Raw genomic sequence first — 25458 nt, 5'->3', positions numbered from 1 at the left:
ATCTGGGGAAGTATTAATTTTCTTATTTATTCATCTCTGTTTCTTCAGTCAGATATAGCTTTCTTAATATCAAGTACCATGTTTTTAAGTTCCATTTGTTTTGATGTTTTCTTAACTATATTTCTAAGTTATTAATGCTGAGACTTGTAGTGATATTTCAAGACTTTCTTGTCTCACTACTCTTAATAAACTATCTTACCCCATTCTAAATTATTTTCTATTACTACCACTGTTTACAAAAAAGGGGTTTTTGTTATTTAGTCATGATATATTCAGATCAAAGGTAGTGTTTTTCCTACAGAAGTGGGTCTGCTATTATCTCAGAAATGGCTTTTGAAGCCAGGCTTAGTGATTCCGGCCTGTAATCTCATTTAATTAGGAAGCTAAGGCAGAAGAATCACAGGCATCTGTCCTTACAAGTGCTTCTACAAAGAGAGGTTTAGGCCAGCCTGCACAACTTAGATCCTGTCTCAAGATAAACAGGAAAAGAGAATTTGAGAATAGCTCAGTGATAGGTTGCTGGTCTAGCATACATAAGACTGTTAATTCAGCCCCCAATGAAGTTACTGATGCCTGGTGATGGAACGGAGTGATAGGGAGCTTGTCTAAGCAAGTACAAGATCCTGACATAATGGTTGTAGGAACTATTGAAAATATTCCTTAAAATATTATTTTTACTTATTTATGTGTGTGAATCTCTATGCGAGGCCAGAAGAGAGCATTGGGTCCACTAGAACCAATGTCACAGGCATTTGTAAGCTATGCAACATGGGTGCTGGGAAACGAACTCGAGTCCTCAAGAAAAGCAACAAATACTCTTAACAATTTGAGCCCTCCCTCCAATACTGAAAATATAATCATTCTCTTCGCCTACATATATAATATATTGATGGATGGCCTCTGTCCATTATTTGTTGTTTTGCTCTGATCCCAAATTGCTTTATAATATTTTATAAGTGGCTTGATACTTTCTCTCATTCTTCACTGTGCCTCTTTACTCAGAGCTTGGCACACAGTCTGTCTGCATAGCAGCAGTTGGACCGTGGCCCCATCTCTTTTAGAGACCTAATAACAAGGTTGCATGAGCTCCAAAATAATTTTTGGTTGGGCCTGGCTTGGATCTCCTGTGCCCTGAACAATGCTCAAAAATAGTATTTTGTTAGAGAATACCACCTTCACCTGGTGGGAGCTCCATTCTATAGCTTTAGGTGAAGACCCTGTCTCTACACAATGTCAGCAAAGGGCTTGAGAGATGACATGGTTAAAAGAACTTCCTACCCTTCCAGAGAACCAGACTCCCAGCACCCACACCAGGTAACTCTTAACTACCTATAACTCCAGCAACAGGGAGGCCAGTGCCCTCTTCTGACCTCGCAGAACACTGTATATATAATAAACAAATCTTTAAAAAAGAATGAATTTTACAAACTATCAAACCACTAATCTAATGTGTTGTTTGTGTACTAATTAGATTTATCGTGCCATGAAAGAAAGCGCACCTTCATTTGATGATGGGCAGCCTTGGGGAGAAGAAACAGAAGATGGGATTATACATAATAAGGTACTACATATTATTATAAACAATATATAAAGAGGATGCTTTTATATTCTTCACTAAAAGTATTTGTTTATAGAACTTGTCTTTTGCTTTCTAGGAAATTTCTGAGGTTGATTTTTTTTTTTTTAAACCAGATTTAATTCATTAATTTTTTTCTGTGTAAAATCCCTCATGTGGTGGCCACAGCTAGATCCTATGTCCTCTGAGCATAGACTCTGTTGTGTGTTTTCACAGATGGTCAATGAATTCCCGATAAAAAGACTTGGTGAATATAGTCTCTTTCCAAAGGTTAGGGGTCAGGTAACTATAGGTCATGGACATGGCCTCAAAGGTGGCCTTGGCAAGGTTGCTCAAATTCTTACTACATATTCCTGACTGCCCTAGAACTTTCTATGTAGACCAGGCTGCTCCTGAACTCAAAGAGATGTCCCTACTTGGCTTCCAAATGCTGGGATTGACAACATGGAAAGCCATTCCCAAGCAAAATGCATATAAAATAGATCAATCTAAAGGAAAATATTTTTAGTAAAATAAAATTGTTCTGAGCGATGACTCAGAGGTTGACTTCTCTTCCAAAGGTCCTGAGTTCAATTCCCAGCAACTACATGGTGGCTCACAACCGTCTGTAATGAGATCTGGTGCCCTCTTCTGGCATGGAGCTGTACAGGCAGAAAATTTCACCTGAAGTTTCTGACTTTCATAATTAGTCCCTGTCTGTCTAATTGGAATTAGACAATCATAATCATTTCAATTTTTCATAAGATACAAATCCTTCTTTTTTTTCTGCCAGTCTTATAGACGCATAGTAGTGACTCAGAGCTTTTGTTTTGGCTTGTTTGTTTGAGTCTTTGTTTAAAAATATACTATTGAGCCTGGTGGTGGTGGCACATGCCTTTCATCTCAGCACTTGGGAGGCAGAGGCAGGCAGATCTCTGTGAGTTCTAGACCAGCCTGGTCTACAAGAGCTAGTTCCAGGACAGGCTCCAAAACCACAGAGAAACCCTGTCTCGAAAAACAAAAATATATATATATATATATATATACTATTATTTTATGTGTGTGGATGATTTGTCTGCATGTAAGTCTGTGTGCCATATGTGTGCAGTGCCCCTGGAGGCCAAAAGAGAATGTCAGATCCTCTGGACTAGCATGACAAAGAGTTGTGAGCCACCATGTGGGTGCAGAGAACCAAAACCAGCTGCTCTACATTAGCAACAATTACTCTCAACCACTGAGCTATCTCTGTAGCCTCCGCTTCGTCATCATCATCATGTTATTGTTATGTTTTGTTTGTTTTTCTTGTGTTTGGACATATTTTGCCTGTATATATGTGTAAACCACATAATGTGCCTATTGCCCCAGGAAGTCAGAGAGAGGGCATCAGATCCTCTGGGACTGCTGCTGTGAATAGTTATGTGGCGCCGTGTTGGTGATGGGAACAAACCAGGTCTTGTACAGGAGGACCACTGAGCCTCGCCAGCCGCAGCATTCTTCTTAAAGAAGACAACTTTTGCATTTTGTGTTGAATTACATTTTTTAGTAAGCTTCCTGGGTTAACTTCAAAATATCTAACCAAATTGTATATTTTCATCCCTATTCATGTTTAGAAGTAATAGATTGTGTACATCTTTATAGCACAGTTAATAGCAGGTTTTCAATCTGTTATTCTAAGGAATTTATATAACTGCCTACCCCATTTTTATTCAAATTTAAATTTCCAATTTGAAAAAAATGAAACAAACTAAATAGAGAATCATGTCTTTGTTTTTAAAATCTACTCATCACAATCAGTTGTTTCTGGACTACACCATCAAATGCTATGAGAAGTTCATGAGTGGTGCTGACACCTTTGAAGAGGAGAATGCAGAGCTGCAGTCGAAGCTGAGTAAGTGCCCTCCCTGCTAGGCTGCCACTTAACTCTGGGTGCTTGCTTGTTGTGTCATGTCTGATTTTTTCATTAGCTACTTTATGACGTGGGTACCTATGAATTGTTCTTTGATGGTTCTTTAATGGGGACAAGTATTATTTAAGCAAAAAAAAAAAGTCAGCCCTGAGTCATACCCCTTTGTGGCTATGTGAATTCAAGATATGTCTGACCTCTTTGAAACTTAGTGAACTGGAAAGCAATGTAATAAAATACCAAATGAGCCTTTAATCCAAGCACTTGGGAGGCAGAGTTCGAGGCCAGCCTGGTCTACAAAGTAAGTTCCAGGAGAGTCAAGGCTTCACAGAGAAACCCTGTTTCAGGAAAAAGGAAGGAAAAAAAAAGAAAGAAAAGTTAGAGGAAGTTAACAAGCCATTATATTTCCATATAAATTATTTTTCCCTCGGTGTTATGTAGTGATGGGGGAATATCACTTTGACACCTATGGCACAAAAGGTCAGAGGGAAAACCAACATTCCTCAGGATGCGCTAGGGATGTAAGAGCAGAGAACAGTCCAGCTGTTGTAAGTATCCCCCCTCTGTCCAGGGAGCACATAGACATAAAAATGTCAAGTGTAGCAGGTGGAAAGGTAGAGACTTGAGATCCCTAGAGCTTGTCAGTGAGCCAAACTGACCAAACCAGGGAGAGATCTTATCTGAGACATTAGATGAAAACAGCTGAGTAAGGCTCACAATGTAACCTCTGACTTCTGTATGCACACATGCACACTCATGCCCACATAAACACGCATAACACACACAAGGGAAAATTCATTGTGATCTAATGTGGAAAACATTTAGTGAGTTATTTAATGTTTCTATATTCAATTAAACATATAAATTAATCTACTCAAATATTTTTTACTTACCTACTGTGTGCCAGGCACAGTAATGAAGAACAGAAAATCTTGACTTTATTTTTTTAGAAAGAAAGTATGATAATCACATGAGGAACCATAAGGCAAATAACAACAGGTGCTATGAAAGAAAGCTTAAGCAGGTTGAGGGCCATAGGCTATTCCATGGAGTAAAAATAGACTTGCTATTTTAGAAGGTAGTATCTACTGCATTGGGGGAAGGGAGAGAATAAGGTACTGAAAACATGAAGGATGCTGTAGGTTGATTCTGATGAAGTGTTTCGGCTTTTTTTCCCAGAGGATTTATATAGGGTAGATGCATCCAAGCTGGAGTCATTAGCAGCAGAAAACAAAGCACTCAATGAACAAATTGCAAGATTGGAGGAAGAAAGAGAAAAAGAACCGGTTAGTAACCGTGTTTTTGAACTCACTTGACAGCTCTTTAGACTCTTGAGCCTGTTTTAAAAGACCCTCTTATGGAAGGTGTTTTTAAATGGGTTAACAAATAAGCTTCTTAAAGGTAGGATAGTACAGACTTTCAGTGAAGCCATGGGTGGTATCTGCGGTGCTTTGTTTCCCTTGTGGTCTATCAGTCATGGACTAATGGTACTCAGAATATGATGAAAGACTTCTGCCTGTTTACATAAGGCCCAAACTCCCCTTTGGACAGGGTCCCTGGGTATTTACTTGCAAGGAACATTGTTCTCAAGAGGCCCTGAGTTTATGTAGTGAAAACACAGTAGTATACTGTATACTTATAGAGGATACTGTAACATGCATGCTTTTATAAAAGCAAGATGATAATGTGGGTGTTTATTTTATATGTGAGGGTATTTTGCCTACATGCATATCTGTGTACCACATGCTCACAGTGATCGTGGAAAACAGAAGAAGACATCAAATCTGAACTCAAGATGCAGAGAGTTGTTAAATTAAATCCAGGTCCTGTGAAAGCAGGCAGCGCTCGTAACCCTAAGAGCCAGCTCTCCAACCCTGATAGCAGAATCTTAACTTTATCTTGGTTTTATTAGTGGAGCACCTAGATTGTTCTTAAAAGTAATCAGATATTAAGTATTTGTGCTTCTACTTTATCTTTGGTTTTATCCTATCCTAAACTGAAATCTTTCATTAAATTATTACAATAGTAATACCAAAGTTCTATTTTAGTTTTTTTGACTTCCTCTAAGAGAAGTGTAAATAATATTGCCTTCTTTAAAATACAGAATGCTTCTTGGTAAAAATAACTAATATGTTTTTTTCTTCAAGAATCGTCTAGTTTCATTGAAGAAATTGAAAATGTCCTTGCAAACAGATGTTCAAAAGTATAAAGCATACATCAGCAGTTTGGAGTCACATTCGTCCATCTTAGACCAAAAACTGAGTGGTCTTGATGAAGAAATTAGTAGACTAGGTAAGCAGAGCTAAGGGATCATTTAGATTGGCCTATGGGACTCTGTGAACAGCTATGTGATCTTTTCCTCCTTTGAAAACTTTCTGTAGTAGTTATGAAGTTTTCAATATTAGTTCTTCCAACCACCTTTAATCCTAGCATGTGGGAAGCAGAGGCAGGTGGAACTCTGTTGAGTTTGCAGCCAGCCTGGTCTACAAAATGAGTTCCAGGACAACCAGAGCTGTATTGTGAGACCCTGTCTCAAAAAAAAACCAAAATAATAATTGTCTGCGTTTTTGTCCTGCCCGGTTTCTGTCCCACAGCCATTTATCCTCAAAGAAATCACTCAGAGGCCTATATTAATGATAAACTGATTGGCCCATTAGCTCAGGCTTCTTATTAACTCTTATAAGTTATATTAACCCATTATTCTTATCTGTGTTAGCCACATGGCTCGGTACCTTTTTCAGTGGGGCGATCACATCTTCCTTCTGTGGTTGGGACAGGCCTGGGGAGGAATCTGCTTCTTCCTTCCCAGAATTATTCTGTCCTCCTTGACCCACCTCTACTTCCTGCCTGGCTACTGGCCAATCTGTGTTTATTTAAAACATAATTGACAGAATATAGACTATTGTCCCGCACCAAATAATTATTTTTTTTTCTCTCATAGCTCCAAATGTAATCTAAAAGCCAATGAATATGTGCTTGCCAAAGGACTCAGGAAGAATCTGTTTTTCCAGCTTGTATGGCTGAAAGCATACCTGGGCTTATGTCCACATCACTCTAATCTCTACCTCCACCTTCTTACTGTCTTTTCTCTGCATCCTCTTTTTTCTTCCTTTTTTAAGACTATATTTGTATCCCATGCTGGTTTTGAATTGAAGATCCTCTGGCCCCAGCCTCCAGGAGGCTGTAATCCTACATAGCCCAAGCTCGCCTCAAACTCAAAATCTTGCCTCCAAAAATTAGAATGATAAATTGCCACCACACCCTTCTCTCTTCTGTCCTCTTTCTTTGTCTTTTCTTTTTTCTTTTTTTTCTCTTTTTTCATTTGGTTTGTTGATTTGGTTTTTTTCTTCCTAGATAGGGTTTCCCTGTGTAGTCCTGGCTGTCCTGAAACTCTCTTTGTAGACCAGGCTGGCCTTGAACTCACAGAGATCCGCCTCCTGAGTGCTGGGACTAAAGATGTGTGCCATCACTGCCCAGCTTTTTTTCTTAAGTTTTATGTGTATGTTAAGTTTATGTGTACCACATGTGTACCTGATACCCTCAGGTCAGAAGAGGGTGTCAGATCTGCTGGAACTGGAGTCACAGATGGTTGTAAGCCACCCATATAGGCCCTGGGAACTAAACCTGGGCCCTCTAGAAGAGCACTAAGTCCTGCAACTGCTGAGCATCTCTCTGGTCCCTATGTCTTCATCTTCCTATCTACATGAACTCCATTTGCCTCTATCTTACAGTGATACCTATGGTGATATTTAAGGCCCTTTCCAGCCCATTGCAGTTAAGCTTTGGAAAATACTATGACACATAGTACTTGCTAACGTCTGTGACGCCAGAAACAGAGCAGAAGTTGACTGAAGTCACAGAGCCATTAAACTACAGTTTAAAAATAAATATAAGGAGAGCTGCAGTTTTCCTAGAATTCAGCAATTTTTTCCTTTAGGATTTCCTAATTTATGTCTATCATATGTAGATTGTGAAGATGATCTTTAGAGTTATGGATTTAACTCTTAGTCTATGTAGTTCTGATCATCTACAAGAGTGTATAGGATGTGGCATACATATGTCTATGTGTGGGTTTATGTTCATGTGTGGTATGTGCATACATGTGGATGGAACCTGGAGATCAACACCAAGGTCTTCCTTGATCACTCTGCGCCTTTGAAACATGGCATCTCTCTAAATTTGGTGCTCATCTGTTCAGCTAGGCTGGCTGCCACTGACCTCTAGGGATCTGTGTCTGTCCACCTTCCACCCATAACATGAGGGTCACAGACACGTGCCCCATGACCAACTTTTTTTTTTAATGTATTTATTTATTTTATTATGTATACAATTGTGTATGTCTGCGGGCCAGAAGAGGGCACCAGACCTCATTACAGATGGTTGTGAGCCACCATGTGGTTGCCAGGAATTGAACTCAGGACCTTTGGAAGAGCAGTCAGTGCTCTTAACCACTGAGCCATCTCTCCAGCCCCCATGACCAACTTTTATGTGGGTGCTGGATCTAAACTCAGGCCCTCCTTCTCGCACCACAGACTCTTTACCAAGCACACCACTTTAGCACCTCCTTATTCTTAGGAGAATATTACATCCAAAGTTGCCGGCTGAGTAGATGAGAGAGTAATATCATCTGTCATTTGTTTGAATTCTCTGACTAGGTGAACTTCCTGGATTACTTAACTATATATCTACATCCATAACTACAAATGAGTAGGACACACTTAGATTATGTAGATCTATCATGCTTTTGTGCAGAGACATAATAGAGGCATAAAGTTACTTAAGCCAGCTCAGAGGTAAAGTTTACAAACTATTGTGTAAAAACCACATTTCTGAATCGTTCAAGTTGTATGGCTTATGTCATTAATGAGGTAGAATCGCTTATCTAAAAGAAAGGATGTATATGTATAAAGTTGATATTTAAACAATCTTAAATGGTGACATCAGTTTCTCTGTAGGGTCTTTTTTTAAAAAAATTTTTGAAAGCTTTTGTTTCTTCTCTTGCAGAATTAGAATGTGAAGCAATGAGACAGGAGAACGCTCGGCTACAGAATATTGTTGATAACCAAAAGTACTCAGTTACAGACATCGAGAGAATAAACCATGAAAAAAATGAATTGCAGCAGACCATCAATAAATTAACTAAAGACCTAGAGACTGAACAACAACAAATGTGGAATGAGGAATTAAAATATGCCAGAGGCAAAGAGGCGGTAAGTCATGAATATCCGCTCATCACGGAAGACCTTACTAAAGGCCTGTGTAACCAAGGGGAATTCAGTAAGTGGAGGGATAAATTTACTAACACTGACATTTAGCACAGCTAAAACACTCATATCCTTATGCCAGCTCATCAACACCTCTAATATTTATCAGTCAAATTTAAGATAAACTCGGTTTTCTGAGGATGAACTAAGATCTCAGCAAATAAATAAATGTATGTATGTGATTCTAACATAGAGTGAGCAAGCAGTTCACTGTGAGTAGTCATCTGTCTTCTCTTATCTCCTAACCCTGGTAGGTAAGCTCCATCTCTGGGTATAAAGGAAATAGGTATACATCTGTATACACATTAGAGGTCTATCTAATGATGGAACACAAGCTTAGCATGCTCAGGGTATCAAGTTCAATACATAATCCTAATGAAAAGGATGTGGCACCCAGTCTTTGAGCCTAGAATTTGGTCAAACTTGATTTAGCTTTAGCCTGTAATTTCTTATTAACAGCATGCGTAGTCTACATCATTTAACCTTTTTATAGCCTCCACTTGCTTCCTTAGAAAATGAAGTGTAAGAGGCAGGGGGAGGCGGATGTCTGTGAGTTCAAGGCCAGCCTAGTCTACAGAGAGAGTTCCAGGACAGTCTCAAAAGCTACAGAGAAACCCTGTCTTGGAAAAAAAGAAGAAGAAAGAAAAAATGAAGTGTAATTAGACCACATCAGTTAATCTGAAGTGAGTTACTTCAGGGTACCTTATCTCTCAGAGGCTGTGTAAGAAAGGAACGGTTATAAATCTCTAAAGTAAGTAAACATTGGGTTTATGAAACTAAAAGGAATAGCATTTTTTTTGGTTGAACGTGCTGAAAGAAGAAAATAATCTAGGAGGTAGGTAAGCAGTGGCCTAGGGAGGAGTCCAACTCTGGCCATGAGAAAAGAACTTAGTGGGCTGGGTACCCGAGAGCTGAGAGTATCAAAGGTCTGTCTAAATTAGAAAAACTCACCTACACAATGCATCTGTAACCTTTTTTCTGTACTAAATTTTGCCCTGGTAGTATAGCAGAACTCTTGTGAAATATAACTATAAGTATATATTTATATAAATATAAAATCTAGAACTCTTGTGAAATATAATGGTTGCAACTGCATCTAGATCATCAGAAGTGTTGACTGTGGGAACTGATAATGGGAGAAAGAACTAGAGACATAAGCAGTGCACTCCTGGATGCTCTTTCATTAGACTGAAAAGAGGAGCAGGAAGCCGTAGAACAGACCACTGATTGGGCCTAGAGAGTAACAGAAGAGAAGAGAAAGTGCCAGGCTATGTTCTAGGGCTGGGGAGGAGACACACACACACACAGAGAGAGAGAGAGAGAGAGAGAGAAAGAGAGAGAGAGAGAGAGAGAGAGAGAGAGAGAGAGAGATCTGATTCTATAGAGCTTATATTCAGCTAGTAAAAGTGAACAGATATGTCACATTGTAAAGTAAATTAAGAGTTTGGGAAAACTGGGGACTCCATTAGAGGGAAAGCACACCATCCTGGTAACAGATGTACCCTTGAAGGGCAGAGAAATGTGAACTACTAAAAAATTTTTTCAATATAGTTAAGATAATACTTTGAAGTGTAAATTATCTATTTCTTTTACTTAGGGTAATTAAAATGTGTTAATATATATACTGTCAAATGTAAGTTTTAGGTTCCCCCTCACACTGGGTTTTTTGTTTTGTTTTTGGTTGTTTTGTTTGTGTGTGTGTGTGTGTGTGTGTGTTTCTGTATGTAACCCTGGTTGTCCTGGAACTCTCTGTAGAACAGTCTAGCCTCAAACTCACAGAGATCTGCCTGCCTGTGCCTCCCAAGTGTTGGGATTAAACGTGTGCCCAGCTCTAAACTTTGGTCTTATTTCATATTTTTATCTAGGTTTGAGAATATAAGTTTAAGTTGATAACTAAACATGGATTTACTCTAGTTTATATGGAGTATGAACACTGGTATACTGCTCACCAATTCCAGCCTTAGAATTATTGTCGAAACTTTTCATTTATATATTTTAATATTACTGTCCGTTAATTATCAAACTACTAAAAACTGGCATAACCACTTGTGTAGAGTTACAGAAATGACCATTGAAAGCCACACGGTCTAGGACTGCTTTATTTTTAACATTTCTTTTTGTGTTCTCTTCCAGATCGAAGCACAATTAGCAGACTACCACAAATTGGCTAGAAAATTAAAGCTTATTCCCAAAGGTGCTGAGAATTCCAAAGGTTATGACTTTGAAATTAAGTTTAATCCTGAAGCTGGTGCCAAATGCCTTGTCAAATACAGGGCTCAAGTTTATGTAAGTCTATGTCTGAACCTCACCTTACCATAAGGCCATAGGACTAGACTAAGAAGGAGCACTTTCTTCTGAGTGGTAGATGTCTTATTTCACAGCTGACTTTACTTTAAGAGCCTTCTCTCTACCTCCTTTACTTCGTCCAACTATCCATTAAAATGTTGGTTACAAGTAAAATCTGTCAGGACTATGTCAACAATCTGAGGTAAGATTTGTTGTCTAGCTACCTTCAGCCCCTCTCGGGAGAAGGGAGATGATCATTAGCAAATGTCAGGTGCCTGCTTTACTGATGGTAAAACTTACAAGGTTAGTTACCAGATCAGTTCTTCTAGCCAGACTGGAGCATGGTAGCCATTCAGAAAAATCTTGAAAGATGAAATAAATATCTGTGGTACGCCTGTGGGAATAGTTATAGTCCAAACACACACAGTAAGGTATGAAGTATAATGAATTATTTTTCAAGGCAGAAAAAGGAAAAAAGTCAGTAATCAACAACAAAAAACTGTTCCTAATTTTGAAACGACCAAGGAGATAATTTTGAGAAAACATTTGTTACAATTTTAGATTTATTCACAAGTGTCACAGATTTATTGCCAATACTAAAATACCACCTTTAAAATACTTACCTTTGGAATTCAAATTTGTTGAGTCTAATGCTATAGGTTTTTCCCTTGAGAATTGTTCATCCAGACTATGTCCATCCCACTGAACCTGCTTTATCTAATCAAAAGCTAAGCAGGTCAGGTCTGCTTAATACTGGGATGGGAGAACTGATCACCTACCATGTGTCTGCTGTGTACAGACTGTGTTCCAGCCCAGCTGTGTGCTGGAGATGAAATAGCCAAGGAGAACCATATCAGAGATAGCGGTTTGCTGATGAAAAGACATTGCTTACATCAAGCCAGCTCCATTCACACATACACACCACTTTTCAGTAGCATTTAGACGAGATCTTACTGTGAATCCTGGCCTGCAACTCCCCATGCAGCCTGGCTGGGTCTCAACTCAAGACAGTGCTGCTGTCTCAGCCTCCTAAGTGCTGGGACTGCGGATGTGTGCCACAGCAACTCCACTTCCACATCTGCTTCAGGATGTCACTGTACTTCCTGTTGGCCTGGAACTGCCTGTTAGACCAGATTGACCTCAGTCTCCTCCAGGTGCTGGGATTGAAGGGGTACAACACTACACTCAGTTTAGATTTACTGTCAATTAAGAAAAGAAAGTAGACACAGTAAATCATTGCTTACTGGTTTTGCAAGCCATTAGTTGTCAAACTACGCATATTGACTTCTTTTGCTTTTTGTTTTTCAAGACAGAGTTTCTCTGTGTAGTCCTGGCTGTCCTGGAACTCACTCTGTAGACCAGGCTGGCCTCAAACTCACAGAGACCCACCTGCCTCTGCCTCTGCCTCTGACTCTCAAGGGCTGAGATTGAAGGCATGCGCCACTACCGCCCGCTGGTACATTGATTTCTGTCAGTAGCCAGGTAGCTGGCTGATTTTGCACATCACTACTTTGAATGGTTTTATATTGCTGCAGCAAGAAAATAATTACCTGATTTAAATAATGTTGTAAAAGGTATTTAGGCACAAAGAATATGTTCAGAAAATTTACTTTTACTCTAGAAATATTTTATACAGTAGTGAGCAATGGACGTAGAAGTAGAATGCTGTAGAGAAAGCTCAGTGGTTAAGAACATGCATTGCCTGTAAAGACATCCCAAATTAGAAGTCCAGTGCCTACCGCAACTAATTCACACCTGATTTTACTCCAGCTCCAGGAGAATCCTGTGTCTCTGGCCTTTATAGGCATCTGCATTCAACATGCACATGTATCCACAAAATTAATATAAATAAGTCCATAAGGGAGAAAGCAGAAATAGTTAGGAATGATGGAGAGCATCTGTCATCCCAGCCAGTTGGGAGAGAGTTGTAAAAAGGCATTGAGTCCTTCAAAAAACAGGCCTGGGGTGGTTTTGTGTTTCATCGTGTTGTGCTGTCTGGGGTCTGGCAAGGGTTTTCATCTGTTTTGCTTTTAATTAGACTGTGAAAAGACGTGTGGGAGAGTACACGCAGTGACACACATGTGCAGGTCAGTTCTCGCCTCCACCTTAGGTGGTTTCTGAGGATCAAACTCAGGTCTCCAGGCTTGCTCAGCAAGCTCTTTACTCACTGAGCCATCTTTCACATCCTGTTTTTGTTTTGTTGAAACTGTAACTCGTAGTCCAGAGTGGCCTCAGACTGCTGTGCTTAGAGGCTTGTGCAACCACACCCAGTACCAGGAGTTGGGTTTATATTCAGTGGTAGAGCCCATGTTTGTTGTAGAATATCTGGGTTTGGTGGACAGCATAAGAAAGGAACTGATCAAAATTAGAAGTCAATAGTAGCTTTAAAAGACTTACTCAAGAGCCAGGTGTAATGACACAAGGCTGTACTCCCAGCACTCAGGAGGCAGGGGAACGTAGATCTCTAACTTTGAGGCCAGGCTGATCTACATAGTGAGTTCTAGGACAGCCAGGGCTACATAGAGAATCCCTGTCTCCTAAAATCAGAAGCAAAAAAGACTTAATACATAATGATATATGGCATTTTCTTTTTGGAGTAATGAAATATGTTTAAAGTACAATGGCATTTAAATAACAATGTGAGTATAGTACAGCCACTGAATTGTATACTGTTTGTATACACTAGTTGTATAGAAAGTTTAGTTTCAGGTTACATTTAACAGAACTATTTCTGTTTAATCATTTTAAAGTGAGTATTACCTCAGTTTTCTCAATACAGTGGGAAACAATGCAGTATGGTGTTGAAGTAAAATCAGCAGGTTAGTAGACAAATAGAAGGAATAAAGAGAAATGGGGTCTGGAGAGATGGCTCATAGTTAAGACTGTGTCCTGCTCTTGGCGGAGGCCAGGTTCCGTCAGCATCCACATCAGTCACCTCACAGCCTCCTGTAGCTCCAGCTCCAAGGAGACACAACTCTGGCCTCTGCAAGGACCTGCACTCATGCGTACATACATACAAACAGATAGAAAGAAGTGGACTGTCAGGCACTGTAATGGATACCCATAATCCTAGCACTTGGAAGAAGGTTGAGACCAGCTGTTTTTTCTTTCCTAAACCTTGACTTCAAAAAAATGTGATGTTTTCTCACCAATGGTATATTATATTTAAAATGTCCTGGCTTTATTTTTTTCCTCTGAAACTGTCTTCGATCATAATATAATCATACCTGGTGGGAATTTTTAATATATCTTGACTCCCATATTTCATATATTTTCTAGGTACCTCTCAAAGAGCTCTTGAATGAAAGCGAGGAAGAAATTAGCAAAGCTTTAAATAAAAAGATTGCACTGGAGGACACTTTAGAGCAGGTAAGTGGTGCACATAATGCAGCCTAGCCTCGAGTGTGACTTGTGATTGCTGAGCAACGTGGTTTAAATTCTGGTTTATCTGAGACAGGGTTTCTCTGTGTAGCTCTGACTGTAGGTGGAACTCACTCTGTAGATCGCGCTGGCCTTGAACTCACTGAGATCTTCCTGCCTCTGGCTCCTGAGTGCTGGGATTTGCTGGGATTAAAGGTGTGAGCCACTACCACCCAGTTTTATTCTTTTGTTTAAAGCAATCTGTAAGTAAAACCCATGGCTTTACATAAATAGCTATTCAAGTAATCCACACAAAGTTGTTTTCACTGTTAACATTCTATGGCATCTGACTTTATGGGCCACAAACATGGCCCTGTGGTAAAGTACTTTCTTAGCATGTGGCTGCAGCCCTGGGTTCAATTCCCAGTACCACCAAAAAAAAAAAAAAACAAAACAAAACAAATACTTTTTACTAGGAAGACCTTTTTTCTCCTCAATAAAATAGAGGTCAGGAGTGTGCCTTGTACCTGCAATTCCAGCACTTTGTTATCAGAGGCTGGGAGGGTTGCAGGTTCCAGGCCAGGCTGGGTCACATGTTAAGACCCTATCTAAAAAACATAACAGCCAGGAAATCTTAAAATGAAAAATGGTCTATGTTTAGTAATAGTGCAAGTTAGTTTGAGTCATGAAAAATTTAAACAAAAATCAGTCTTTAAGAAAAAGTTGATGAGGGGCTGAAGAGATGGCTCAGTGGCTAGGAACACTGCTTACTCTTCCAGAGGTGCTGAGTTCGGTTCCCAGCAACCACATGGTGGCTCACAACCGTCTATAGTGGGATCCCATGCCCTCGTCTGACGTAAAGTTGTACGTGCAGATGGAGTACTCATATACATAAAAATAAGTCTTTTTTTTATGAGAAAGGAAACTTCTTCCCTGTTCTCTCTCTTTTTTATTAAAGACTTATTTATTAATTATGTATACAGTGTTCTTCCTGCTTATATGCATTCAGGCCAGAAGAGGGCACCAGATCTCATTACTGATGGTTGTGAGCCACCATGTGGTTGCGGGGAATTGAACTCAGGACCTCTGGAAGAGCAGTCAGTGCTCTTAACCTCTGAGCCATTTCTCCAGCCCACGTAAAAATAAGTCTTTAAAGAGAAAAAGGAAGTAAGGAAGGAAAAGAAAAGAAGGAAGGAAAAAAAAAGGTGGTAGCGGTAGCAGCACACACCTTTAATCCCAGCACTCAGGAGCCAGAGGCAGGAGGAGCTCCATGAGGACAGCCAAGGCTGCACAGAGAAACCTTGTCTCAAAAAACCAAAAGAGTTGATGACCTAAACATTTGTGCAGTAGGACATACCTATAATCCCAGATTTGGAAAGCAGGAAAATCCAGTGTTCTGGGCTACATAAACCCATGACTCAAAAAAAAAAGAAAAAAGAAAGAAAAAGAAAAACTATATGTATGTGGGACTGGAAGGTTTTTTCAGTGATTAAGAGCACTGGTTGCTCTTGCAGAGGACCTGAATTCAATTTCTGGCACTCACACAGAAACTCAAAGCCATCTGTAATTCCAGTTCTTCTGATTCTAGGAGCACATGACACACATGCTGACATGCAGGGAAGACGTTTATATACATAAATAAATACATATATATGTACATAATAATTGATGATAGGCTGAAGCGGTAGCTCAGCAGTTAAGAGCACTTGTTCTTCCAAAGGGGCTGTGTTCATTCCCAGCACCCGCTTGATTGATCACAACCCTCAGTAACTCCAGTCCCACAGATCTGATGCCCTCTTCTGGCCTCCATGAACATGATGTACACTTGCTTACAAAACACCTAGACACATAATTTACTTTAAAAATAATTGAGCTAGACACGGTGGTGCATACCAGTAATCCCAGCACTCTGGAAGCTGAGAAGAGAATCTTGAGTTCAAGGTTAGCCTCAGCTACATAACAAGTCCAAGGTTACCCTGGTATGTATAGCAAAAACCTTTCTAAATTTTAGAAAATAGATATTAAGATGGATTACTGCATAAACAATAAAATATCAAAATGGAAAAGTCAAAATAACCAGAAAAAAATAAAATTGATTAACTCTCAAAAAAAGATTTCATTAACAAATTATTTTACCAATGAATGCTTTCAAATATTAAAGGTCAGATGATTTTTAGACATGAAAGTTGTCATAAAATATAAACATATAATTATCAAGAGGCTACTATAGGCCTGTACAACAATTTATAGGCATCACAATAAAATTAAACCAATCACCGACAGACATAAAATGCAATGATTGCCATTGAAATGTATTTGGCAAATAGGCATTTCTTATTTAAGACAAGGTCTTGCTCAGTATAGGTGAGTCTCTAGCCACAATCTTCGGGCCTTCCTTAGTCCTCTCAATGCTGGAATTAGATGCATGCATGGCAACAACTGGCTCAGCAAATGCTTTACGCATGACCATATGCCTGGTCCTGTAATAGATGTCTCTCTACTAATACAGCACAACACCTGCCCACGGACTCCACTTCGAGTGGGACGGTGGCTACAAGAATAAGTATTTTCCATTACAAGATTATTAAGGTAGCTACAAATTAGTAGATTTCATAATGGCATTTTTACACATGCTTTCTTCCACACCCTGCCCTCTGGCCTTTGCCTTCCCCTCCCCTGTTTTTCCATTGCCCACAGCAACCTACTTTCTGCTGTCCCAGTACAATATTGCATTATCTTCTTTCAGTGCCCCTGTACCCGAATCCTTCAGGTCTCTTTTTTCCTTCTCCCATTTCTCTAGTTTCATGAGTCATCCACACATGTACACCAACCCCTCACACATAGAAACTTAAATCAAGGCTCCACACATGAGTGAAAACATAGTACTTATCTGAATACAGTTTATTTCAGTTAACATTCTGAATTGCAGTTTGACCCATTTTCCTATAAATGTCATTTTTATTACTTTTAAATATGTGTATATAAGCATGTGAGTGTATGTGTGCCCACAGAGATGAGAGATGTCAGACCCTCCTGGTGCTGGTGTTACAGGTGGTTGTGAACCGCCTGGTGTGAGTGTTGGGAATCAAATGCTGGTCCTCTGGAAGAACAAGAAGTGCTCTTAATCACTGAGGCATATAGGCAGATGATATGATAGTTTTGGTTGTAGTTTTTTTCAAAGATTTGTTTATCTTTATTTTTATGTGTGTGAATATTTTTCCTGCATATATGTGTACATCCTTGGTGACTGTGGAGGCCAGAAGAGAATCCCTAGAACTGGAGTCATAGATGGTTGTGAGCCACCAAGTGGGTGCTGGGAACCGAACCCAGGTCCTCTGTAAGAGCAGCCAGTGCTCTTCACTGAGCCGTCTCCCCCACCGCTTTCTTATTTTTGACAAACCTACTTACTGATTTCCACAGTAGCTGCAATATATATGCTCACTAGCAGTGATAAAGGTTCCTCTTTCCCAGATTCCTGCCAGCATTTGCTGTCATCTGTTTTCTTGATGAAAGTCATTCCGAGCTAGTAAGGTGGCATTATAATCATTTTTAATTCACCTTTCCCTGATGGCTTAGGATGTTGAACCCGTCATCAAATATCATTGGCCATTTCTATTTCTTCCTTTGAGAACGGACTGCTCACTTCATTACTTCATGTATGGATTGGATTTGGTTTAATCTTGGCTGTTTTTACATAATAGACCCCTATCTGATACAGAGTTGGCAATGATTCCTCAAATCTGTAAGCTGTCTCGAGTTGTGAGGTTGTTTCCATTGTTAGGCAGGTTTTTGATTTGCTATAATCCCATGTGTCAGTCCTTGGGTTGTGTTCTCTGCTGTCACAGTCCATTCAGAAGTTCCTGCCTCTGCATAGGATGATTGTTGACACTGGGCATAGTTGATGTGTCTTCCCTGCAGTTTCAGCATGTCCTGTCTTCACATGAAGTCTGTGATCTATTTTCAGTGTCTCATGTAGTGTGAGACTCGAGACCTGATTTCATTCTTCTACAGGTACATACCCAGTTTTCTCAGCACCATCTGTTAAAGAGGCTCTTTGCTAATGTATGGTTTTGACATCTGTGTTTAAAGAAAAAAAAATGAAGTAGCTGCTAGGGCTGGAACGATGACTCCATGATTAAGAGCACTTGCCACTCTTGCAGAGGACACAGGTTCAGTTACCAGCACCCACATGGCAGCTCACAGTCCCTTGTAGCTGTAATTCCAAGGTATCTGATGTCATCTTCTGGACTCCATAGGCACCTGGTGTGCACATGGTGTACATACATACATATACATACATACGTACATGCAAAACACTCTTACACATAAAATAGTACAAAAAAATAGTACTAAATAGTAAAAAAAATAGACAAACAAGGTGCTCATCAGTTAAGAGTACTTGTTGCTCTCGAAAAGAGCCCAGGTTTGATTCCCAACATCCACATGGCAGCTTACAACCATCTGTTAACACCAGTCTCAAAGAATCTGGCTCCCTCTTACCTCCTTGGTCACCAGGCATACCCATGCTCGCAGAACGCTCACATACACAATAAATAAATATGCATAAAAGCAAATATAGAAGTCCTATAATGTTAAATGTTAATTTTGATGTCTGTCAAGATGAACACCATGAAGACGGAGAGCAGGAGAAATGTGAGGATGCTGAAGGAAGAGGTGCACAAGCTGGACGACCTTTACCAACAAACTGTGAAGGTAGGAGCTGGACCGGTGTGTTCATCTGACTCGAGTCTGATCTTAGCTGGATGTGGCGGTATACAAAAGCTGACAGGAGCCCTCAAAACTCAGCCAAAAAAGCCAGGTGTGGTGTCCTCATACCTGTAGTCCCAACATTTAGAAGACCCTGTGGGAGGATTGACACAGCTTTGAGACCCACCTGGGCATAAGTAACTGTCCATTAAGAATCATTGCAAAGCACTGGAGAGATGGCTCAGAGGTTAAGAGCCCTGGCTGCTCTCCCAGTGGTCCTGAGTTCCATTGTCCCATTGTGGTCCCAGCATCCACATAGTGGCTCACAACCATCTATAATGAGATCTTGTGCCTTCTTCTGTTATGCAGGCAGAACACTATGTACATGATAAATAAATAAGTCTTGAAAAAAAATCATTGCAAACTTACTTTCCCAGCTAAATTTCCGTCTATTCATATTCACCATGCGTGTCATGTGTGCCATACCTGTCGTGCGTGTCATGTTTGTCATGCGTGTCGTGTGCGTCGTGCGTGCCACTGTTCTGTCCGACCCTGAATTTTCAGACAGGCATTGAGACCCCATTCACGGGCCATCATACAATTAAGTTTTACAACTGTGTCATTATTAGTTATACCAGCAACGTATCACAAATAGAAACATTTGTATTGCCCTATATATGGGATGCTTTTTGAGCAGTGTAGAAGTTTTGGAAATTGTAACACCAAATATGATCTGCACATGAAGTGTGAAATGTGTGCCTATTAATTTTACTGTTATCATATTCCTTGCATAAAAGGTTAAGTTTATTCTTAAAAGCACTCAAGTGAAAGACTTTGTAAGTCCATACTTCAGCATCACAAACCTAGGAATCTGAGAATGACTGGAACTAATTTTGCTAAACATAGTTAATATGTGTGTGAAATTTTAATCAAAGTACCAGGTTTCCTTAAATTAGACTTGAAACATTGTTAAATAGAGTGCTACACAGAATCTTCCTGGAGGGGGCACATTTGTGTTTATCATATGGAGTCCCCACTGGAACAGTTAAAGGAGGCAGTCAACAGCTTGGAAATATAAATGATGCAACGTTCTGGTTTTTTGTTTGTTTTTAATGCTTAACCTACTTTACTTAAATCTGCCTTTAGCAAATGGAATATGAATGGAAAAAATGATTTTTCTCCGATAGGAGGCTGAGGCACAAGATGAGAAGTGTGACAGGGAGCTTGAATCCCTGGAGAAACACAAGCACCTACTGGAGAGTGCTGTGAACGAGGGCCTCAGCGAAGCCATGGATGAGCTAGAGGCTGTCCAGCGAGAGTAAGTTCACCTCGCCAAGATCTGATTCTTTAAACTTTGTAAAGCTGCTTCCTGTTTTTTATCTTTAATTCCTATTATGAAACTATTTGTGGTGCAAAGAATGATATTTTAAGAATTTAAGTCAAAAAATTAAGATACCTTATGCCACTATTAGAGTTATTGCCCAGCTAGATTATTAAATAGCTTTTAATGCCTGGAAATGAATCCATTTTTTGTTTGTTTGGTTGGTTGGTTTGAGTTTTTTTTTAATATTTATTTATTTATTTATTTATTATACAATATTCTGTCTGTGTGTATGCCTGCACACCAGAAGAGGGCACCAGACCCCATTACAGATGGTTGTGAGCCACCATGTGGTTGCTGGGAATTGAACTCAGGACCTTTGGAAGAACAGGCAATGCTCTTAGCCTCTGAGCCATCTCTCCAGCCCCTGGTTTGAGTTTTTTGTTATTTTTGTTCTTGTTATTGTTTTTTGTTTGTTTGTTTGTTTTATGGGGTTTTCGTTCTTTTTGGTTTTGGTTTTTCGAGACAGGGTTTCTTTGTGTAGCTTTGGAGCCTGTCCTGGTCTGTAGACCAGGCTGGCCTTGACTCACAGAGGTATGCTTGCCTCAGCCTCCCAAGTTCTGGTATTCCAGATGTGAGCCACCACCAAGCAGCCATTGTTTTGTTTTTGAGATAGGGTCTTTCTTTATATGTAGCCCTGGCTATTGTGGAACACATTGTGTAGTTCAGACTGCCTGTCTTTGCTGGGATTAAAGGTGTGCTCCACCACACCTGGCTGTAGACATCTTAATAATTCCGAAATGCGTAAGTAATACAATAAATACGGAACTCTTCAACTCAGGACCTACAAGGCCAGGTAGGCACCATAGCCTAGAGCTTGGGCGAAGAGGTGCAAGGTTCGTCTGAAATGGAATGGAGGGTCATTCATCAGGGTAGCTGACCACACAGCGAGTGACCAGAAGCAGCTGGGAGAGATCTGAGCTGTGTGCTTACACAATGGCATTTGGGTGGATTCTACCAGGCATGGTTTTCTTGGGAGTGGGGGTGGACAGGGTTTCTCTATAGCTTTGGAGCCTGTCCTGGAACTCCACTCTATAGATCAGGCTGGCCTCAAACTCACAGAGATCCGCCCATCTCTGCCTTCTGAGAGCTGGGATTAAAGGCGTGCGCCACCACTTCTGGCCAGGCATGGTTTTCTATATCCACCAAATATTTCTCAGGGAAAATAGTAACATATATAAATGCAAAATTTGCATTTTGCTCAGGTTACTACACTGTAGTAATTTATTCACTTATTTTCTAGATATTAAACAAGTCGTTTTATTTTAATTCTGTAGATACCAACTGGTTCTACAAAGCACAGCTGAAGAAAGGAGAAAAGTGGGAAGTAATTTACAGCATCTTTTAGAGATGGTTGCTACACATGTAGGGTCTTTGGAAGTAAGTATGAAGCTCTTATTTATTTATTTGAAAAAACCCTATCTTTTAACATTTTACATACCAATCCCAGTTCCCACTGCCCCCCTCCTCCTGCTCCCTCCAACATCCTCCCATCCCATTCCCTGTCCACTCCAGAGAAGGTAAGGCTTCCCGTGGGAAGTCAACAAAGTCTAGCAGTTGCTTTGAGGCAGGACCACTGCTCTCCCCGCTACCTAGGCTGAGCAGAGTATCCCTACAAAGAGAATGGGTTCCAGAAAGCCAGTACAGGCAGTAGAGATAAAGCTTGCTCTCACTGCCAGTCGCCCCACAGTCTGCCCCAGCCACTCAACTGCCACCCACATTCAGTGGGCCTAGATCCCCCCACTGTCAGACTGGTGTCTCTAATCTTAGGACCAGGGCACATTTCTTTGTCTCCCTCTGATTCTAGGGACAGTGTGTGTTTCTTTGACACTAGTTTCAGAGTCAGAGCACATGTCTTTAGTCCTGGGTTCAGGAATAACAATGTTTCTTTCCCTGGCCCAGGTCTCAAATCCAAGGTGTGTTTCTCTCACTGGCTCTGGGTTCAGAGTCAGGGTGCTCCGTGATTGGTTGGTTTCCTATTCCAGTTGTCCCTTTTACCCTGCACTCCCCCTTTTTATTTGTTAATAAATAACAGGGGGATTAGAAGTGGGCGATGTTTTCATGAGACTACTTCCTGCTGCTTTGGGGCATTGAAGTTCTTGGGACAATCTTGATCTTCATCCCCGGGATATAACTGGATGTACAGGCCTCTGGCTATGTAGCTATAGGCTGGTAATCCTGCAATAGTAACTTGTTCAATGTCTGGTTAGAAATCTTTGGATTTGTTATTAAAGAAATTTAGACAAGAGGTTTATGAGACAGGGCATAATTAATAGCACTAAGAGAAATAACGAAAGAGGGGTTAGGAAGGGAAGCATCCAGTACCATATCTGACTATTAGTGATCCACTGGCTAGGTTTTGAAATAGATGGATAGATGTTGCACCAGCCCTGCATCTCTAGGATGAAGCTAACTTGATCATGGTGGATTTTTTTTTATGTGTCCTTGATTAGTTTGCCAGTGTTTTTGTTTTTGTTTCTGTTTTTGAGTATTTTTGCATCAAATTCATGAGGCAGTTTGGTCTGTAATTCTCTTTGATTGAGTCTTTGTGTGGTTTCATTATCAGGGTAACTGTAGCATCATAATTGGCAATGTTCCTTCTGTTTCTATTTTGTGGAACAATTTGATGAGTATAGGTATTAGCTCTTCTTTGAAGTTCTGAATACTGCACTGAAACCACCCGGCCCTGGACTCTTTTTGGTTGGGAGACTCAGTGACTGCGTCTATTTTCTTGCAGGTTAGAGGTCTATTTAAATTGAGACTTCATCTTGATGAATTTTTCCTGTGATGAGTTTGAAGTGTCCCTCTCCATATCGTCTGATTGATTTTAGTTTGAAGTCTATTTTGTTAGATATTAGGATTGCTACACCTGCTTGTTTCTTAGGTCCATTTGATTGGAAAATATTTTCCCAACCATTTACTCTGAAGTAATGTCTGTCTTTGAGGTTGAGGTGTCTTGTATGTAGCAGAAGGATGGATCCTGGTTTCATATCCATTCTGTTAGCCTGTGTCTTTTTATGTTTTGTGTTTTCTTTATTGTTTCCTTTTCAGTTTTCAAGTCCTGGATAGTTTCTTTTATATGTTTGATTTCTTTTTCTTGGTTTTCTTTGAGTGATTTGCTGATATCTTCCAATTTTTTGTTTGTCTTTTCCTCAATTTCTTTAAGGGAATTTCTCATTTCATCTTTAAGAATTTCAAACATTCTCTTGAAGTTATATTTTAGGTCATTTTCTTCTGGTTCATCCATATTTGGTTGTTCAGGTATTGCTGTTGTAGGGTCTTTAGGTTTTACTGGTGTTGTCTTGTTCTTTGTGGTGTAGCATGTGATCTTACCTTTTCTACTCATCTTTTCCTCTATTAGGTGTGGTTGGGCTGTCTGAGATTCTGTTGAATAATATTCTAGATGCCAGTGAATCAAAAAAAAGAAAAGCTCAGATAGTTGTTCCTCGTGGTACAGTCAGGGTCACAGTTCTAGTTACCCTGTTGGTTACTCCTGTTCCTGGAGATAGCTCAGTGTTCTTGTGCTTTGCTATGCTCCCTTGGAGTTGTCTGTCTCTGGCCTACTTTAGCCTAGATTGCTGGCTTTGATCTGTTTCTGTAAATCCTGGTCTGGATCCCCTCCTGCAGAAGTCCCTGGCTTGGAGTTGGACCTGTTCTGGTGGAGATCGCTGGATCTGGTCACTGGTTCAATCCTGATCTGCCAGTGTTATGGGACTGGGTTGGCTCCCAGGACTAGATTTGCTCCCTGTGGAGCTTGTTTCCTCTGGCTCTCTCTGTCCTAGGTGGCTTACAGTCCCACTCCTGTGGAATCTGTTTCCCAAACAGATTTCCTTGCCTGGGGCCTACTTTGGCCTAAATTGCTGGCTTTGATCTTTATCTGTAAATCCTGATCTGGATTCCCTCCTGCAGAAGTCCCTGGGTTGGAGTTGGACCTAGAAAGGTTTCTGGTTCCAGTCAATTGCCTTGGAAGTCTCAGGCTCGGGTGAGCCTTACTTCCTCAGAGGTCACACTCGGACCAGCCGAGGTTCCAGGTTCCTGCCTATTCCCTTTGATGTCCCAGACCAATGCCCTAACCCACAGAGGTCCTGGCTCAGGCCTACTCTCTCTGATGTCCCAGACTCACGCCTAGGCTCGCCGAGATCTCTGGTTCCTGCCTATTCCCTTGAAGGACCCAGGTTCACTCATACCCAGACTGGCAGAGGTCCTGGAGACTGAATTTGCTCCTGGTGGAGCTTGCTCTCTCTCTCTTTCTCTGGTCTTTCTTAGCAGTCCAGACTGGTGTGAAACTGGGATCCTCCTGTCTCAGCCTCTCACATGCTGAGTTTACAGTCATCTACTATTACATCCACCTGGTTCTCCTCTTCATTTGCAAATGTCATTCTTGTAGGTAAATGTCACACTTGTTTGTACATTAAGAGTTGTGAATTGTTTCCACTAGAAACACCTTGAAGAACAGACTGCTAAAGTGGACGCAGAGTATGAAGGAAGCATGTCTGAAGATCTCTTGGAAAATATCAAAGAGATTGCAGAGAAGTACAAGAGCAGCGCTGCTCTATTTAAGACTCCTGGTGAATGAAGATAAATCGACGGTGGCTGTCTTCTATCTGTCATAGATGTATATTAACTAAAAATGTATATATCCCAAAACTGTGGTAAGGTGGTAGATTAGCCTTTTCGGTGTAACAGACAGTTAATAAAGTACATTAGTAAAGTGAGAGTTTCCCTTCATTTCTCTGACTCACTTCTGATGAAAGAACATGGTGTGGGCTAAACCGGGAGTTAGCAACTACAGTGTGAACCGAGTAAGACATGCTGACTTTCTGCAAGTGCTTGCCCACTGTGATGGTGTCAAACAATCTAAAGAAGACACCACTTGGCCAGCAGAGCCAGACATATTGACTCTCAGGTCCTTGTGACTTTTCCTCGGATGGTGGGAAGAAGCATCTGTTCACCCTTCCTTCACCCGAATGAAAAAGGTAACAAAAAACAAAGAAAAAGGATT

The 25458-nt window shown here is 40.4% G+C and overlaps 1 protein-coding gene across 1 annotated transcript in view; it reads left to right on the top strand.

The window, feature by feature from the left end:
- Ndc80 (NDC80 kinetochore complex component) overlaps window positions 1-25168 on the top strand; it is a 36846-nt gene extending 11678 nt beyond the window's left edge. The window contains exons 7-17 of the mRNA XM_075956220.1: window positions 1472-1561; window positions 3350-3443; window positions 4638-4744; window positions 5606-5750; window positions 8463-8668; window positions 10856-11008; window positions 14288-14377; window positions 18989-19081; window positions 20263-20393; window positions 21734-21836; window positions 24895-25168. Of these exons, the coding sequence (XP_075812335.1) occupies window positions 1472-1561; window positions 3350-3443; window positions 4638-4744; window positions 5606-5750; window positions 8463-8668; window positions 10856-11008; window positions 14288-14377; window positions 18989-19081; window positions 20263-20393; window positions 21734-21836; window positions 24895-25032 (1350 nt within the window). The 3' untranslated portion in view covers window positions 25033-25168. The remainder of the gene's footprint in view (window positions 1-1471; window positions 1562-3349; window positions 3444-4637; window positions 4745-5605; window positions 5751-8462; window positions 8669-10855; window positions 11009-14287; window positions 14378-18988; window positions 19082-20262; window positions 20394-21733; window positions 21837-24894) is intronic.
- The last annotated feature ends 290 nt before the right edge of the window (window positions 25169-25458 follow it).

Source organism: Microtus pennsylvanicus, chromosome 22, assembly GCF_037038515.1.
Source record: "Microtus pennsylvanicus isolate mMicPen1 chromosome 22, mMicPen1.hap1, whole genome shotgun sequence".
NCBI lineage: Eukaryota > Metazoa > Chordata > Mammalia > Rodentia > Cricetidae > Microtus > Microtus pennsylvanicus.
The sequence above is the reverse complement of the archived record's forward strand: the minus strand, read 5'-3'. Positions and strand labels throughout refer to the sequence as shown.